This window comes from Psittacula echo, assembly GCF_963264785.1.
Source record: "Psittacula echo genome assembly, chromosome: 1".
NCBI lineage: Eukaryota > Metazoa > Chordata > Aves > Psittaciformes > Psittacidae > Psittacula > Psittacula echo.
In genome coordinates this window covers 160139986-160158754 of record NC_137735.1, presented here as the reverse complement: position 1 = coordinate 160158754, position 18769 = coordinate 160139986, and the positions used below count along the sequence as shown (strand labels likewise).

The following is an 18769-nucleotide window of genomic DNA, read 5'->3' as shown; positions in this document are numbered from 1 at the left end:
CCAAACCCTGTACAAATAGCTTAAGCCACGACCTGGAAAATCAAACATGCAGTATTTTTCTCAAAGAGCCTGCTATCAAAAATCGATTTGTTAACTCCCCTAGTAAAAGTCCAGCGTGAAATACAACTCCAGCAAGCTTCAGCCAGCGCATGACCACGGTTTGCCCTATCCTCCTGAAGTCATCTTGACCTCCCCACCTCTACTAACAGCATTAAACAGGAGACAGAGAAGCTCCCCCAGTGCCACCACAGCCCTCACACCCCATAACTCAGTCTGGGGGCACAAGGCCCCAGTGGGAAGTTTTGCAGCATCCCCCAGGTAACTCGCTCCAGCAACAAGCGGGGGAATGACAAATCCCCAGCGGATGATCTCCCCGCACACCACCAAGCACCCTCCGGGTGACGCTGGGATTGCTCCAGCCTGTCCCTGCTGCAGCACAGCTACTGTAAGGCTCCCAGATCCAGTGGGGAACTCTCAGCTGAGCTCTCCGCGCACCTTCAAGCGCGCTTGGGGCTGGCTGGACCAAGCACAGAGCCCACCAAAAGCCAACACTGGATCCCAGCCGCACCACCCCGCTGCCTCCGGGTACACCCCCCGGTCTCAGCACGACCGGACACCCAAGCTCCTCCGCGGGTTTTACGCCGATCGCGGAGGACCGCGGGGAGCGGTGGGGTTCGGGCTGCCAGGTCAACCCGGCATCCGAGGGGGCAGCAACCGACCCCTTCCTTCCCTTGGGAGGCAAGAGTCCCCCGGAGGAAGGGGGCGGCGGCTGCCCATGGCTAAGAGAGAGCACCGTGAGGAAGATCGCACTCTACCTGTGGTTAAATTGTCATTGATCTTCAGGGGCACCCTTAAGATGTAGACCAGGAAGAGCATGATGAAGAACCACAGCGTCCAGAGGTAAGTCCAGGACCAGACGATGCAAGACTTGAGCTGCTCCAAAAATCCCGTCCCAGCTTCAGCCATGTTTTTGGAGGACAAAAAAAAAAAAAAAAAAAAAGGCAAAAAAAAAGGAAAAAAAAAGGAAAAGGCGGGGGGGGGGGGGGGGGGGGGAGGATAGGTTTGAGCCCAACCCAAACGCTGCTCTCTGCTGCCACAACCTCCCAGAGCGGGCTGGCGGTGCACGCCTCACCGAGGCGGCTCTCCCCCTCCCGCCGCACCGACCCGTGCCCCCGGGGCGCTGCCGCTTCTCCCAGCGCCGCGTCCGCAGCTAAAATGGACTCCTCCGAGCACAGCCCCCCCCCGACGGCAGCGGAGCGGGTGGGGGTTTCGGCAAAGCCACCTCCGCGGCAGCTCGCCCCGCCGCCTCCTCCTGCCTTCGAGGGGCGGGGAAGGGAGAGCCGAGAGCAGAAAGTTCGCCCGGCGGTCCCCGGCCCCGGCGGGGTGTGTGGGGAAGGGACGGGACGTGGTGCGGAGGCAGCTCCAGACGTGGCCCCGGCCGCTCGGCACCCCGCGGTCCCGGCAGCTGCATGATGAAACGCGGGGAAACGGCGAGAGGGTGCGGGGGGGGGAATGGAGAGGAAGGGGAAAAGGAAGGATAGGGAAGGGAAAAGAGAAAGAGGGAAGGGAAGAGGGAAAAGAAAGAGGAAAAGAGACAGGAAAGGGGAAAGGAAAGAATAAAAAAGAGAATAAAAGAAAGAGAATAAAATTAAGAAAAGGGAAAATACAAAAGATAGGAGAAAAGAGGAAAGAGAAGAGGGAAAAGTAACAAAAGAAAAGAACCGAAAAGAAAAAAGCCATGCAACTCTTTTCTTCATGATTTTCAGCAAGAATTTCAGGCGGTGTTTTCAGGCACCAGGACTTTAAGCCTAAAAAGGGCTCATGGGATTTCTTTTTGGTTGTTTACTCGCTAAGCTTCTTGCTGGGGTCATATCTCAGGCTTAAAACTGCAGGTTTGCTTGTATTTGTGTGTACCATGCCCACAGCAGGGTCCTGAACTGCAAGCTCTCCCTGTCTCCAGCCCACCTTGGAAGACTCTGTACGCACAAGGCGTGCGTGTCTGCTGTTAAAACAGTGTCGGGATAACAGAAACTTCGTGCAATTGTGCTTGGGTGGAAAACACCTCTCTTGTTCCAGGGCCCTCTCGCAGAGGAGTTGCTTCATGGGACAAGATTTGTCAACAGAACATGGCAGGAGGCCAGGGGCCAGCTGACACAACCGATCCCTGCTGCTTTCTTTGGCATTCCAAGGGTTACACACACTGAAGTAGACGTGCACCATGTATTGCCGTCTGTTTGGGTTTCTCTCCCGTGTTTCCACAATCTCTGCCCCGTAGGATAACACTTCCCAGCGTTTTAAGAAACAAGCAGCACTTCTTAAGCAGTACCAAAAGAACAGAAAATCTGGAAGGACTTTTCCAACTGGTAATAGCCACTCTCTCCTGGGATTTTCCAGTCTGCCAGTGAAAACGTCATCATGGGGAAAAACACAGTTGCTTTTCCAGAGTGTTTGCAATACCTAAAGACATTAAAGCAAAATAAATGTGTAGTTGTACAAATCGATCCCTCCTCACGGCAGCAAAGGCACCGCATTACTTCTTCCAGACTATGCTACGGCACTTGAAGCTGGATGGGGAACACTGGCTGTGTCTCGTGTGTTTGACAGTGAGAGGATCTTCCAGTTGAGGGGCTGTGGTCTCCGTGTGGGAATACTGGTGCTGAAGTTTTTCCTGCTAATAAGTCACAACACTTTTAAAATTAGAATACATGGAAGAACTGCAAAAAGGTCATTTAAAGTTTAACTGCATACCACAGAAAACCCTGTTTCAAGTATTCCGCCTTCCCCTTCCAGTTATAAAGGCAAGAAATACTTAACAGATAAGTCAGATCTGAAAGAAGGCAACATCGTTGCATCATGCAGTTATTTATAAATCAAAATATTTGTCTCACATTCTCTTCTGTGTTAGTAAAAACCCCAAAACACTCAGGTATTTTTTCACTTTTACACTTTTTCCTCTACATATTTTAATTTTCAGAACATTAGTGCTTGTATTATAAAAGTAACTGTGCTCAATGGGGCTTTTTGAAACTTTATTTTTGTAAACAACTTGTCCTTTCCACCCTGTTAAGCAGTCTTTTATTGAAAGATTGGAGTGGACTGGGTTGGTTTCTTCGGCTATGCTTTATTTATATCCCCTGTGTTACTAGAAGATGAAAACACTGTGAACTGTGCCCACTTAAAACACAGTCAGTAATTTTATGCCTCTCTTCCTATAAGCACCTTCTTCCCCTGGAATTACAGCAGTTACTAATGTCTTGCAGTAATATTCTGCATTTCACTCCTGGACCGCTAATGTTTTTGCAATGAGCGTAAAGTGTTCAAAAACCAAACTGGCAATGGAGTCCAGCTCTCCAGGCTGCCAGTAGCACACGCCAATGGATTTCCCATTGGGTGCTATACACCAAAGTTAATAATTATCATCATCATCGTCAAGACAGAAGAAGCATGTGTCCGAACCCAGCTGTTTGCACGAGGTGAAGAATGAATCCCCATTAGGATAACTTGGCTCATGACCAGCGTGGCGCACTCGAACATCTCTGTTGTCCCTATTAAAGAAACACCTCAGCTGACATTCAAGACAAGTTCACAGTTCAGGCTCTGTTTAACACGAATTATCTCTCCTCTTTCAGTTCTGTTCAAAAGAAGTGCCAAGTATTAATACAAAGCCTTAAAACATGCATTTCACAAGTCAAAGAAGCAAACTGTTCAGTACTGTGAAGGGACATGATTTCACTAAGTGTCGTCTGGCTCCAGGCACTCATTTGCTAAGTCAAGACAGAACACAGCTGAAATGATCATTGGACAAAAATCGTTTTGAAAAGAGTCTTTTACATTTCTGCTAAGATTTTCCATTCAATGACCTCACTTCCTTAAGTGTTTTCTCACACAAACCCTCAGGTACCCCAGTTCCTACAATACCTGTAACTGTGAACACTACTGGGTTGTTTGCCATTAACCTGGTTCTGGGTTCCTAGTTTCTCATACGACTGTGGATGGCTTTGCTAAGTGAAATCAGGAAGGAGAAGCGATGACAATCACTAAACATGAGGTACAGTGAAGTTACTGGTTTTTTCCAGAAGAAAGAAGTGCTCTTGAACTTGGGTTCCAGCAAGTTAGAGATGGGACCGCTGTGCAGCAGGAGAATTGTGCCCACCTGGTATTTTTATGGGTCAAGATCCAAAGTAGTGGGGGTTGAAATGTTTGGGGTTTTTGTTTAAATGAACCTTAAAATACCATCTGTTGGAACATTTCAGAGATCAATAACTTTTTCTAGGCCCACAACGCACAGCCCCCTTGGAGCCCAGCTATAAACCAGAATTGCAGCAGGTTTCCTGGCAGGCGAGACATGGCCAGGCACGTTTGTTGAGGACATTCAGAAGGGGCACAACCAAGACCCACATCAGCTCCAGACATCTGTGAGCGCTGGGAAACATTGTCAGCTTGGTTCAAAGGGGCCAGGCATACCCCTGACCTTCACCTGATGCCTGGTTAGCAATTGAATCCAGCTAAGCAGTGTTACACGCAACACCGTTTGATCTTGATACGTATTCAACAACGGTATATATATGTATGTTGTGCCTTTTTCCGCTGCTTTTCAAATCTAGCGTTCCTATTTTGTAGTCTCTACCTGAAGTTTTATAGAACATTATGTGAAGAGAAGGCTGCGTGGAGACCTCATAGCAGCCTTCCAGTGTCTGAAGGGGGGCTATAGGGATGCTGGGGAGGGACTATTCATCAGGGGCTGTAGTGACAGGACAAGGGGTAACGGGTTCAAACTTAAACAGGGGAAGTTTAGATTGGATATAAGGAAGAAATTCTTTACTGAGAGGGTGGTGAGGCACTGGAACGGGTTGCCCAGGGAGGTTGTGAGTGCTCCATCCCTGGCAGTGTTCAAGGCCAGGTTGGACAGAGCCTTGGGTGACACAGTTTAGTGTGGGGTGTCCCTGCCCATGGCAGGGAGATTGGAACTAGATGATCTTGAGGTCCTTTCCAATCCTAACTATTCTATGATTCTGTGGTTCTATGTATGCAAGCATATATCAACACGAGTATCTACATACACATAAATACATAGGCCTATAGTGCACCTATGCTATTAAGCATACCGGTTGCATATTAAACAATATCAGAGATGAACTGGAGATGGCAGTCTAAACTGGAATCAGTGATGGTAAGAAACAGTGTGCCAATGCGAGTGAAAGCACTGGAGGAGAGTTCACAGGACCACACACTCAGAACTTCTCAGACATACCTGAATAAAATGGCTTAAACGCTTGCGAAAAGTTGCTTTCAGGTAACACTGAAAAAGTAACTGTAAAGTTGCTTTTCAGGTCCTCACTCACAGTCCGGAGAACTGAAAATACGCTAAGAAAGACCGAAATAAAAATCCATGCTTAATTTACAACTTAGTCGATGTATGTTCATTAAACAAAGATATTTCAGAAGTATGCAACTGTGGCCTTCCAAACAGTGTGCCCAGGCTGAAGATTGTGTTCCCTGTCTGAAGTGAGATTTTACAGTCTGACATGAATAGTCTTCAGCTTAAAGGAAAACAGCCAGATTTAAAAGTATGCCATCCTTACTAGTGAGGAAAGGCAAGTAATCGTTCATATGCCTCGAGCACCACTTGTGAAAAAGCGTAAAATACAATGGTGTTCCATATTACTTCCAAAGCGGTATGAAGGGGGGGATGTGGGGATGAAGCTCTGCCTGTTTTATTGGTTCGGAAAGCAGGGGAGCTGGGTTTGAGGGAGCTGAATGTTCAGATCCCCAGAGACTGCTTGAACTGAAGGAGCACAGAGGAAACAATGAGATGGCAATCTCCCCTAAACTCACAGGGCTGTCCACGGCCATGGGGACCCTGCCAGGAAACAGGGTGATGTAGAACGTGTCTGGGCAGTTGCAGGGGAGGGAGGAAACACCAACCAACAAGCCGCCTTAACTGCAAGACAAAGACTGAGTTACAGCTGGCTCAGTTAGGAATCAGTCAGTCGTCAGTGCAAAGACAGGGCAAAGAAAGGTGTTACCAAATGGTTGGTGCAGCGCAGAGCAGTGTGTGTCAGTATTTTCAGGTAGCGTCCAAAATAAATCCTAACCGGAAAAAACCCCTCCACAAACCAAGAGCTCCAAGCCAAAAAACCCACTCCAGACCTCTTTCCCTCTTTTGCCTAACAAATTACTTTACTCCCTAAAAATGAGATGGGAATTCCACCCTGACCGTCAGCACACTTAGGCGTTAGTGCGGGGCAGAGTGCCCTATCGCAAACACACACATTTGCTAAAGCACACTGAAATTCTCTATTATTTTAAACCAATGGAAATATCCCCCAGTAACACATAGGTTTATGAAGAAGATGGACACACACATTCAGTGAGGCATTTTATGGAGATCCTGTATAAAAACCAGGTGGTGGCCCAGGACAGGTCAGTATTTGTACGAGGTGGTACGTGCTTCGGGTTCATAGAGGAATTGTGCAAGCTGCGAGGTTGGCCCCCGGTCAGAAAAGAGATCTCAGCAAGTCAGAGTCTGGCATCTGCATCCACACATGTTCTGTACGTCACGGAGGCAAACAAGGCTGTCGGAGAAAGGGGGAGGCAGAAGCAGATGGCAAGAAGCCTGAGGGGAACCAGTGTTGGCTTGTCTCCCCCCCATTTAGGCTGAGGAAAAGGACAAGAGCTCAGCTCCCCACATCCATGCCTTGGGCTGCAGCCAGACAGCAAATCTGGGTTGTTTCTTGTTTGGTTTGGGTTTTTTTAAGGAGGTGCATGGAATTCTGTTGCTGTTCAGTATCTTGTCCTTTTTCCTTTTTTTTTCCCCCCTTTTTTTTTTTTTTTGGTAAGAAAAAAGATGTGGAGAGTGACCTTTAATTTGCTGAACATTGATACTGTATTTAATAACCAAACCTTTCAGAGAGCGAAAAGGGTCTCAACTCCTCTGCTCTGAGATCTGCAATTAGCAGAGCAGAGGTTATTTTGCCCCTGTCATTTGCTAAACCAGCATCTTCACCCAGCTACGTATCACTAGGAACAGAAATCCACTGGCAGTTATATTTTACTTAATCTCCAGAAATTCAGCTGAAGGAAATGGAACAGTCACAGTGCTGGGTCACGCACAGATAATTATTGCTGCTTGAGGCTGGCAACTATTAATGATAAGAACAGCTATGACAGGAGGCAGAAGGGGACTGAGTTATGTGCTGCTGAACATCCCGTGCCATGGAAGCAGGTAGCATCTAAATGGCACGCCATTTCCTTATATCACAGCTAGGTTTGGCTCCTAGCCACTGTGTTCCCCGTTCTGCACCCAGCAGTCATTCTTCACATCCACATTCCTTCCTCACAGCATCCTGTCACTCGTTCCATCCTGTCTCCCGTTTTAGTAGTGAAGCAATCACTAACCCAAATTACATTTACCTCTCTATTATGTAGGTTATACTATTGTGGGAAAAGGAGGAACATATTTTGCTGATGTGTAGTGAGAAAATGGACCAAATAGTCTCTATCTAAACAGAAAGCCTTAATGAAAACCCTGATGTAGTTTGTTAAGGAGAGAGTTCTGGAAATGAAAAACCACGATGGCCATTTCTTGTGTAGACGTGACCTGGCTGAAAAAGTGACATTTCAGAGTAAGCCTGGCCTAAGACTTAAGCTAATCCACTCCGTAAATGCTCATGAAGCAGCGGAATAACCCCACGGGCATTGATTCTCACTTCTGAGGTGGCTGGGAAATATATATATAGCCCTTGCTATAAAACATTTCTTGCTCTGTCAGCAGGAGCTAACAACATCTCTCAGGCCCTGCATGGGCAAGTGGTGGGTCCAGGAAAGAGAGAGAATGAAGCTTCCTACTAGTAGAGATGCCTGGGTTGACCAACATTTTAAAACAAAGCTTGGTGTTGATTGTTGGTGCCAACTTCATACCTGGCGTTGAAGTGGGATTTGTTACCTGAACACAGTAGGCTGTCGTGCTCTTTTTAATGTTAATCTGAATAGCTCACATCTCTTGTCTTCTACATTATTCAAGTAGATTCTGTACTCCTTAGCTAAACCCAGACCTAGGTGAATTCTCTTATAGATATGCTTTTATACGACATTTTTCATTACAGCCTCCCGATTGTGAAGAACGTGGAAGAGAAAGGCGATGGAGTCCCACCTGCTCTGAGAAGATTCTCTCCCTTCTCACGCTGGTAAGCTCCAAGTAAAATGACTTTGTCATAAATTACCGCTAGCTCATATCCCACTCAGCATCTCTTACCGTACAGCGCTGAGTTTACTGCACGGCTGAGCATAATTGGACAGCCTTTGCCAAGACTGTTGTGCACATGGGTGTGAGGTGAGTGCGCACAACCCCCAGAAACACAGCGCTTATTTCCACGTACCCCGCTGGCTTGTTGAGAGCGAGGTGTGTTTGTACTGAAGCATCAGTTGATACCTGGCCCCATTTACTACTTATTATTGAAACTCTTATACATATACATATATGAAAGATGACAGCATCTTTCATGACACTTGGCACTACAGTACCGTGTTCTTCATCGACTTCATGTAGGCTTTTCCCATGATTTCTTTTGCAAACATAAAGCTGTGATGGAGAAGGAACAATACTAAATACAGTCACTACTATGGGACCTTGTGCGTCGCTGAATACTCATGACATCGTATTTGTTGAACTCTAGCCTGACGTCAGTTTGAAACAGCGAGTGCTTCTGCAAATTTGGGCTTCTCTGGGCTTGCACGCCCCAAGGTGAGAAGCACGAGCCACCCATAGCAAAGGAGGATTATAAGGACCATTAACTGGAGACAAAATGCTCCTGAATCCCAACCACTGCTGCTGCTGCATGGGGAAAAGGGTGGTGGCTCTGCAGGTGCAGGGCGAACCGAGTACTGCAGTGGCTGTGAGAAGGCAGCAAGGTTAGAGCAGCGAGTTCAGCTCTAGCACCAAAATGCTGTGCAATGGCTCTGAATACACAAATGGGGCATAGTGACACTTGCACCAGAGCTTTATACAGATACAGACTTGTGAGAGGCCAGTGTTTCTAAAAAGCTCTTTCTCTGAGACATGTTCTCCTTGCCCAATGGTGACCACGCAAGGTCACTCGCAACCTTCTATGATAGGCGCAACAGAGGCTTGCCGAGCATCAGGGTCCTCTGCATGCCAGCAAGGGCAATGCACGCAGGTAGTAGTTACCCGAGTGGCTTTCAATTCCCTCCCTTTCCATTGTTCCCTGCCCTTCTGAAACACTGTCCCTTAGGAACAGGACTCTCAACCTGATGAAGTTCAGTATTAAAATAGTTTTATAAGTTGATAAAAGGGAGCTAAAAATCACAATTCGCATGACAGAATGAAAGAACAGGGAAAAAATCCAATAAAAACAGAAAGACATAGCCTTTCTTAGTATAACAGCAACATTTCAAAAACTTTTGAAGAGTAATCAGTGCACTGGAATCTCTGCCTATGAGGGTTTATTATTTTAACACACTCGCAGTACTATGTACAGTTCTGGTGTCCTCACCATGGGAGGGACGTGGAGCTGTTGGAGCAAGTCCAGAGGAGGGCCACGAGGATGATCAGGGGACTGGAGCACCTCCCCTATGGAGACAGGCTGAGAAAGTTGGGGCTGTTCAACCTGGAGAAGAGAAGGCTGCGTGGAGACCTCATAGCAGCCTTCCAGTATCTGAAGGGGGCCTACAAGGATGCTGGGGAGGGACTCTTCATCAGGGACTGTAGTGACAGGACAAGGGGTAACGGGTTCAAACTGAAACAGGGGAAGTTTAGATTGGATATAAGGAGGAAGTTCTTTACTGTTAAGGTAATGCTCCACCTCTGGCAGTGTTCAAGGCCAGGTTGGACAGGGCCTTGGGTGACATGGTTTAGAGTGAGATGTCTCTGCCCATGGCAGGGGGGTTGGAGCTAGATGACCTTAAGGCCCTTTCCAACTCTTAACTATTCTATGATTCTATGATTTTAATTCCTGCTTCTACTATTCAGCCATTTTCAGAAATAAAAGCAGAGTTTCTTCTGCTTTCCCCATTCCTTTTCCTCAAGACATTTGTGCATTCTTCTTCCCTCAAACTCCTTGGAAAATTAGCTGTTAGGCCTTTTCCATCTTTAGATACAGACTGTTCCCCAGATCTTTCTCTCTTCTATTTTGCGCTTTATCTTCTAGGCTCAGGAGATTTTAAATCCTTAGGAACTGCTCTCCTACAGGCTAGCCCAAGTCTGTTCCAGCTAACTGGTTTTAATGGCATACCTTCCCTTCTGCTGCTCCAGCAGGAATTCTTCTGTTCCATCTTGATTCCAGAGAAACACACATCCAATGAATCCTCATGTACATTTGGCTCACTTCACTTTCTGTTGAGATGCAATCTATGCAGCTGAAGAAGCCAGTTTCTCTTCATCCTGCTGACAACTAGTTGCTCTGCACAGCAGCAGGGAAGAAGAAGATGAAAACCCTGATGGGCAAGCAGGGAGCTTCACCCATACACTTCCATTCTTCCCCCTCAGTATTTCCTAACCTTGCTGGCAGTCACAAAGAGCCATATTGAAGGGGTTTTTTCCTTACAATTTCATCAGCAGACCATGAGAGGTTCTGAGCAAAGGACATAATAATGGTTGCTGCTGAATGTTTCCATCGATCACCGTGTGATATAGCAAACCCATCATCTGCACTGAAAATCCACTGTTAGAGATAACTTTGGAACCTCTTCCACTGGGTCCTTTACTTTGTTGGTAACTTTGGTTTTTCCTAGAACAATAATCCTTGGTTGTGGGATTGCCAAGGTTGCATGTGGTACCCCCCTGTTTCTCAACCTTGTCGTCATCATCTGTGTTTTGAGACACTGGATTACCGCACTGCATCAACTACAATGTTGCTAGCAACTTTACTGTTTCTGGTATGATCTTACCAGGAAGGTGAGGTATCAGGTAGCTGGATTTCGTCTTTGGGAAACTATGTACTGGCACTCTACCTTCCTCATTTACATTCAGGTAAGTAACTCTGGTCACACTATCTGCAAAGCGCACAGTATCCAGCTGAAGGAGCAAAGGAGAGGTAGACAAGTTCTTAAATGTAAAATGGTGGCTCACCAGGCTTAGGAATGAAGTGGGACAGGACACATACTCATTACTGACTTTATAGGAGATAATTTTGCACTCAGAGAATCAGTTTTGTAGCAGCCTTTGCGTTGCAGCAAAGACCTGGAGCAGGAGCAGCAAGCCCTTCAACTCTTCGTGAGCATATGGCATTTACTTTCTTAGCAGCATCTCTTAGGCCTAGTCTTCCGCAATTGAGCTGTCTCCTGGCATCTGTGACAGCTAAAGGACTCTTCGTGCTTTAAACAGGCTCTTGAATGACACAGGCTTTTCTGGTACCCTGCAAGAAGTTCTGGCTAACTTGGTGAAGGATACCCCCTATCCCTACACGTGGAACTGCTGGGACACATGGAAAGTGCTTGCATGGATATGTTGCACCAGTTACCTTCCAGTCTGCACCAGTGCATGGCAGGGGACGTGAGACTGCTTCAGTGCTTTTGAAAACAGGGCAAGTATTTCTGGAGCCCTAGCTCAGGCAGCCTTGTCAACTTTGATCATTGATCCCTTTTCCTCCAAAGAGAAAAAAAAAAGGTAGGAAAAAAGCATATTCTGTGCTTCTTAGCACAAGAAAGAGTGGAGCATTCCACTGCCTCAGTTTTGACTGACATCAGTGTCTACGACGTACTGCTAAACAAACTGCCCATTGCTGGCACAAACATTCCAGATAACAAGGACCCAGCTCATTATTTGGACAAGTTCACAGCAGCCCCTGACCCTTTATGCCAGGATGCGCTTAGCTCAGAATCTATTTGCTGGCTGGTCCATATCATTAGGATAAAGAACAGTCTCAATTTTGTACACTCTCAGTGCCTGCTTTGTCAATGGAGAAGGATAACATCAGGTACACATACCTAGCAGTGGTTTGTTGGTTGGGTTTTATTTTCCCCTCCTTACTATGGCATAGGCTTTAAAATTATATTCAGAAATCTTCTAGCTGCTATTGAAGACAATACTAGAGAATATTGTAAGACTCAAGGCCAGATTCTAGCAAAAGGAAATCCAAGTACTATGTTAATATCACGATAGTCTGCAATAACATGGAGGACCAAAATGAACAATATGCAGAGAAAACCAAGCTTCTCAAAATGATCAGAAACCAAAAAGCAGGATGTAGAGCGATAACTTAAAAGTACTGGATTTCATATAGAGATCAGAGTTGCTGGATTCAGTCTTTACGGTAGAAGCTGCACAGTCTGGAGAAGCTCTTCAAAAACATAAAATGTGTTGCAAAGACAATGGGAGCAAACTGTTCTGTATGCCCACTGCTAAGATAAAAAGAGGTTAAGATCCAGCAAAACTTAGCGTTTCCCAGTATCCACCTTTATACTAATAATACCGAAGCCCTACAAGAACTTGGAGAAGGATAATCTTTATCACTAACAATTACTTTCAGAGCAGTCGTTCAAGGATTTCAAGATTTCCACTGTCACTATTGTTCAGAAATCTTCCAATTGACTATCTGAACTTTAACCACAACTGCTCTTGATTTTGCTACCTCATGTTCCTATTTTTACAACTAACTGAAAGGCTTGCACAGCTGACCAGTTCTGCAGCCTCTGAAAGCTGGTTTAACAATGCAGCGTCATGTCAAAGGAAAGAAGGAAGCAGATTTTTCTTCCTGCTTAGTTTAAAACTGCTAATGGCTCTTGAAGCTCAGATTTCTACTCCAGTTGTTCACACAGCTATTAAGTGTCACAGCAAAGTTGCAAATGTATTAAAAACACCTGTTTATCTTTTGAATATTTATTTATTTTGTAATTAACTTACTCTTTTTCCAAGCCTCTTTCCCTAATTCCCAAATTATGTGAAAGTTATTTCTACACAGTACCTGCTACACGACAGCCAATCACAGTAGCAGACGAAAATATTGCTAGTAAATAAACCTACCAAGTATTAAGCACTCGTTTTCACAGAAAGAACAAAGTACATATTCTCAGCTGCCTTCTTTAGCTATGGAAAAAAAACTGATGCAAATTTTTCCCTTTCAAGAAGAGTTCAGAGTTGACATTGTCACACAAAAATTGACACTTCACGGGTATGAACAAACTAAGTTTAATCTAAACCTAGTTTACAGTTGCATCAGAGGAAGAACAGTTTCAGTCTTTCCAGTAAACAAATGTGGCAGCAGCTGTGTCTGTGTCACCAAGTAATTCAGCACAGCAGGGGTGAACCCACACAATCAACGGCTGATGTTCAACCTCTATGTCTGTAGTATATACAGCCTGGAAATTTGAAGACCAGGTTTATTCTTATCCTCCAGACATCCTCAACACATAGATGCTTTCAAGCTGCCTGAAGGCAACCTCTGCTATGGAGTCACGTAACAATTTGGAGCTGGAGGGAATGTGGCACATGCTCAGAGCCCAGCTCTCAGGTCTCCAGAAGGAAGTGAACTTGAGAGCACCGAAACTACTTTGTCAGCCGAACTACTATGCGGCAAGTGGGATGAGAGAGGGATTTAATACAAACTACATCACTGCTGTAGGTGCAGCTGGAGTCATCCCCTAAAGAGAACACATCAGGATGTTCAGCCCCACACAATACCATTAACCCTGGGCCAAATGACCATTTGCTAATGAACTGCATTACAGTGTTCAACTGAACCAGCCAGCAGAATTGTTACCAGCATGTAGAGCGTAAGAAGCAGTAGTGGTGTAATCAAAACTACAATGACTTTAAAGTTTCATTCTACCTGCAGTATGCATTTTAAGACAGACACACAAAAAGGGGTGGCTCAGGAGAACCTGAAAGCAGAATTGCCACTCCCCTTGCCAGTGTTCACAAAGAAGTTAAAACTACTTGCAGAAGTTAAAATTCCTTTGTATAAAAGGGCACTGAGATGCGTAAGACATAATACACTTCATAAACACAAGCATTTTACAAGTCCATATTACAAGACATAATGTCCAGTACATCAGCATTCCACAATACAAAGCTTGTCTTTATGTTTAAAATAGAATATAAACAAACAGTAATTCACATTAAGACAATTGCCACAGCAGTACTTCTCAGAGGAAGTGCTTTACCTACACACAGTACTCTGAAGCCTACCAAGCAAGCTATAAAGTTCTCCAATGTAAAAGGGGTAGGGTAGAAACAAAAGGAAAGAAGCAGGGACATCCAAAATACTTGAGAGACATCAAGAACTCCAAATGTGCCATGTGCCTCAGCTGATACATCAGCTTCAGCTGGGGAGTCGTTACCCCTAAATATGATGCAACATACCATCTCAAAAAAGTAACAGAGTAGTTATTTACTTACAAATTGCTTTATTGAAGCTATAACTTAATAAATTTGATGTTCAAGGTGTAAAATCATCTCACAGACTAAAAATTAACACAACAGGAAAAAATGTAAGTAATCAAATCTACTTATGTCACCCTACTGGTAGAATTGAACCTGTAGGATACTATTCTTTGAAGATACGGCATTAAGACTATCACAAGGCTGAATAAACAGAGAAGAAAACAGAATAATAGAGTACTCCACAGTAAAATACCTCTTTATTAGGAATATATTTAAAACTAGCTTTTTATTTCAGGTAAGAAAAATAGCATTCTGACTTTTAGCCAGTGCTGATTCCGGTCATACACAATATTCTAACAGCTAGAAAAGTTATTTCCACAGTTGTTGCCCAGTAACAGTTCTCTTAACTGACCATTCATTGCCTTTGATTTTTAGCTTGTTCTTAAATATGCTGAAGACATTCTTCAAACGAGGTGTGTATTTAGATCTTTCTTAAGACTGACAGACTGACTTGACAGCAACTCCGCATGTTACTAGCTCACATACAACTGTTAAAAGCCTTCTTTTAAAGAACAACATGATTCAAAGCTGATCTGTGGAGACAATTAAGAGGGCAACTCTCCAGTAAGACTGTGGTAGAACAAATCCCGCTCTTCTACTATACAGCTGAGAACTGTAAAGTAGCAGCAATGTCAAGAAATTCAGTTAATTCTATACCCCTTTGTAAGAAAGCACTGAAGAATATCATATTGGGGTATTGTTACAATTCATATGGTAAACTTTTCCGTGTGTACATTTTTATACAAATCCAGACTCTCTCTTGCTATCCTGTAACTTAACAGATTAATTAATTGTATCATGTTGCAAACAAAGATATGAAACCCTTGTGTAAGCTTTACTGGTTTAGGAGTGTGCATAAATACCTGCCTTCTAAAAAAATACGGAAGCTGTTTAATTTTCCATCATAAGCTTATGTATCATAAGCAACATAATTAGGCAGCACGACTTAAAACAGGTTTTCATCCAATTAAAAATGAAATCTATGCATTTCATGAAAGTGTTATGCAGCATTTGTAATGAAGTCCCTGTTTTTAGAGACCTGACATCCATTTTCAATACAGGATATATCAGACAGGGAAAGTATTCTCCAGACCAATACACTGGTTTTGTTTTTGTAATTTCTTCCATCCTCTGTGGCCAATATGAAGCTAAAATATACTTGTTTTAAGTAGACTTCCATATGTTGATGTTTCTTAAATGCAGATGGAAACTGGATGATGATATTACAACAATCTCCAAATACACTGAGAATAGCCAATAAGCCACAAGTTTGTGGCTGTTTTAAGCAGTATCTTAAAAAAATACATAGAAACACCAAAATTAGGCTAAATCAGGAAGCAATCTGATACTCAAATAAATAGAAAATTTGCATTTTAATGTCACATTGAATTTTAGTACATTTCAATCCAAGAAAAAAAATAAACTGACAGACACAGCAAGGATTACAGGGTTATATATTACAATATGCCTTGTTATAATACATTTGTGGCTTACGATAGAGAAGCCTCAAGGGCAGACAGAGTTTGAGCTCATTTAATTGTCAGATACAAAGCATTAAATGCATTTCTGAAATAAGTACTTTAATTTAATTTTGAAATCTTAAAACAGTGTTAGAACTTGCCCTTTTCTTTAAAAAAAGAAAAAAGAATTTAGTTACCACGGAGCTAAATAAGTATTCTGAAAGGTTTAAACGATACAGAAAATGCTTTTCCCAATATTACATACAACGAAAGGACAGACGATTTCAAAAAGAGCACCTACAACACTCCATGTTGACCTTGACCTAGAAATGCATATTACTGATCTCCACAAAGAATCCAGCAGATTTTGAAAGTTGTTCATTTCACATGAAAGCAAGAGAAAGGGTTATCATATGCAAAAATATTTTTCCAAACTGTTCTTAACTTGCAATTGAAAACTAAAGGCATGGTCTCTTCATTATAAAAAAATAAAGGTACAACAGAAACTCTAAAGGAAAATATTCAGCTACACTGAAGCTGCAACCCTCTGAAAAGAAAGAAAAAGGAAGAAAGTCAATTAGCTAAGCTTTGTGCTCTAACCAAACTACTTACAGTGATTTTCAATGGCAAAAGCCCATGCTGACTGGGTGATTTGACAGTTCCGAATACTTTTTGTAATAATTCTTATTTGTATACAAGGACACTAAAATGATCCAGTCATGCAATGTTCACTTTAAGCATTCTGCATCTCTTTTCCAATCTTATAGCTAAGGATCTTGTTCCAGTCAATCTTGGTGCGGGTAACTGGCAATTGTCGACGTAAGGCCTTGAAAGTAGTGTCCGACATAGTCTGATAATTCTCACTGATAGCAGTCTGTTGAAGTCATACAAAACAAAGACACATCAAGAACAGGATGTTATAGAAGAAGTTAAACGACAGTAGTCTTGTTACCTCTTAAAAAGGCTTAATAAAAATATTCTACATTAAAATAACATCTTATGAAGGAAAATTGCTAGATCTAGACTGAAACTATGTGAAGAAAATCAGTGAGACAGCTGCAATAAACATGGCCATAGCCTAAGGGCTTCAGCAAACCACAGCAGCATGAATAAAGTGCTGATCAGTTAGCTCATACATCATTAATTTCAGACACCAAAGTCTTCCACTGCTTTTTCTGTGGCGACAGTTGGGTCAGTCCGCAATATAGTATGAACTTACATACAATACATACGACACATACATAGTAGATTTTTATTAAAGAGCGTTTTTCTGAAACCGACAGACCACGGCATCTGAAATTTACCTTATGCTCAAGACCTAAATGAACATGAATTGACATCTACAGAGCATATCTAGAACAGTTACACTTTGCTAACTTTAAAATGACTAATTGAAATGGATAATACTTATACTTAGCAAAGCTGTCTAACAGACTCTAAATAGAATCTGTACAAAAATTCCACTTAAGGAATACACTAATACTGAAAGAGCTCAGAATTGCTGATATTTGATCATGCTAGGGACTTCCCTGCTCTCAAAAAAACCCATTTTAATGTTCCTTTAAGTAGGTGACTGCAATCACCAGAAGATATGAAAAGGGAGGATACAGTTAACAGCAGCATATAATCCATTTATATTTGTAAGGAACTGCTTTATCTTGGTATCATAAGCTTGCTAATTATAGACTACTACCTTTGGTTAAGTATATGGTAATGTTACACATGTGAGTAAGGATATAGTTTTTTGTTTCCAACATACCTGATATTCATTTTCTGCAGCCTCTACGATTTTTATAAATTCCTTTGCTGTCTGAGCTTCATTCTAGAAAAAAAACCAAAACCCCAACATATCTGAATGAGGTCTGATGTACAGCACGATCCTAAGAGCATTTGGATTATGGTTTTTTTTCTGTAGTTATGAGTGATGTCAGGTAGAGTGCAGGTAGACACAACCATTTAGTGGCTATGCCAAAACCGAACAAAACATTTATCCAAAAGGCGCATGACACATAAAAAGAGTTGAATGGCAACATGCATAAAGATTACCATGGAGCTCATTAACATATTCTGATTTAAAATTCTATGGCATGACAAAAAGACACATGGACCAGAATAACATTTGGAAGTATGACCATGTACACACATAGATCTCTAGAAACATGCAAAGTATTAACATTATCAATGTGAAATTTCCAGTACAAATTCAGGAAAACTTAAGAGACCACCACCTAACCCAGAAGTATGCAGAATGCAACCAAAAAACTGACACAAATTGTTCACCTCTACATATTCTGAATCTGAAGACTAAACAGAGGCAAACACTCGACATTATATACCTAGACTTCTAAAAACATCCGCAAGTACATCTTGCAAAAATGAGGGTGCCACATACCACAATGTCCAAAAATTCATTACGACTGCTAAACACTTCCTTGGCTTCAGCCCTCACCCTTAAGTATGCAAGTGTGTGTTTGTTTTGAAAATAAAAAATGACCCATCAGTCAATCTGGAGACAAATTAACTGAAGTGCTTGAAAGAAGTCTCAAGAAGGAAGTGAGGGTTTATGAATTTCAAGACTTCCAACTTGGTGTTAGAGACATTCCTAAGGGTGCTTTTTGCAGAAGCTGTTGAAAGTTAGGAGTGTTCTTGCCCCATGTGATCCCTTGTTCCTACAAAGGCAAAGACTGAGAAAAAACTGTGGCAGCTTCAATTACAACTGGTTCAAAGTTCCAGTGAAACTGCACCTAGCAGCTGTGAAAGCGCTCCTATACACGGCAGAAAGACATAAAGGAGGAGTTAGAGACCAAGTAGAATGAATGAAAGGGCTTTGACTTTTCAGTGAACTGAGGCAATGAATTCAAAGGCTCTGCTAACAAAAGGAAGAATTCAAGGGTATGAAGTCTTATTTGGC

At 43.1% G+C, this 18769-nt stretch overlaps 2 protein-coding genes across 3 annotated transcripts in view; both read right to left on the bottom strand.

The window, feature by feature from the left end:
• ST7 (suppression of tumorigenicity 7) overlaps nucleotides 1-1967 on the bottom strand; it is a gene marked incomplete at its 3' end in the record, with an annotated part of 152601 nt that extends 150634 nt beyond the window's left edge. Inside the window, exon 1 of the mRNA XM_080633970.1 lies at nucleotides 816-1967. Within this exon, the coding sequence (XP_080490096.1) occupies nucleotides 816-966 (151 nt within the window). The 5' untranslated portion in view covers nucleotides 967-1967. The remainder of the gene's footprint in view (nucleotides 1-815) is intronic.
• An 11233-nt stretch (nucleotides 1968-13200) lies between these two features.
• Nucleotides 13201-18769, bottom strand: part of CAPZA2 (capping actin protein of muscle Z-line subunit alpha 2) — a gene marked incomplete at its 5' end in the record, with an annotated part of 33556 nt that continues 27987 nt past the window's right edge. For both annotated transcript variants that reach the window (XM_080636256.1, XM_080636255.1), the window contains 2 exons: nucleotides 13201-16732; nucleotides 17618-17680. In XM_080636256.1, coding sequence (XP_080492382.1) covers nucleotides 16592-16732; nucleotides 17618-17680 — 204 coding nt within the window. In that variant the 3' untranslated portion in view covers nucleotides 13201-16591. The remainder of the gene's footprint in view (nucleotides 16733-17617; nucleotides 17681-18769) is intronic.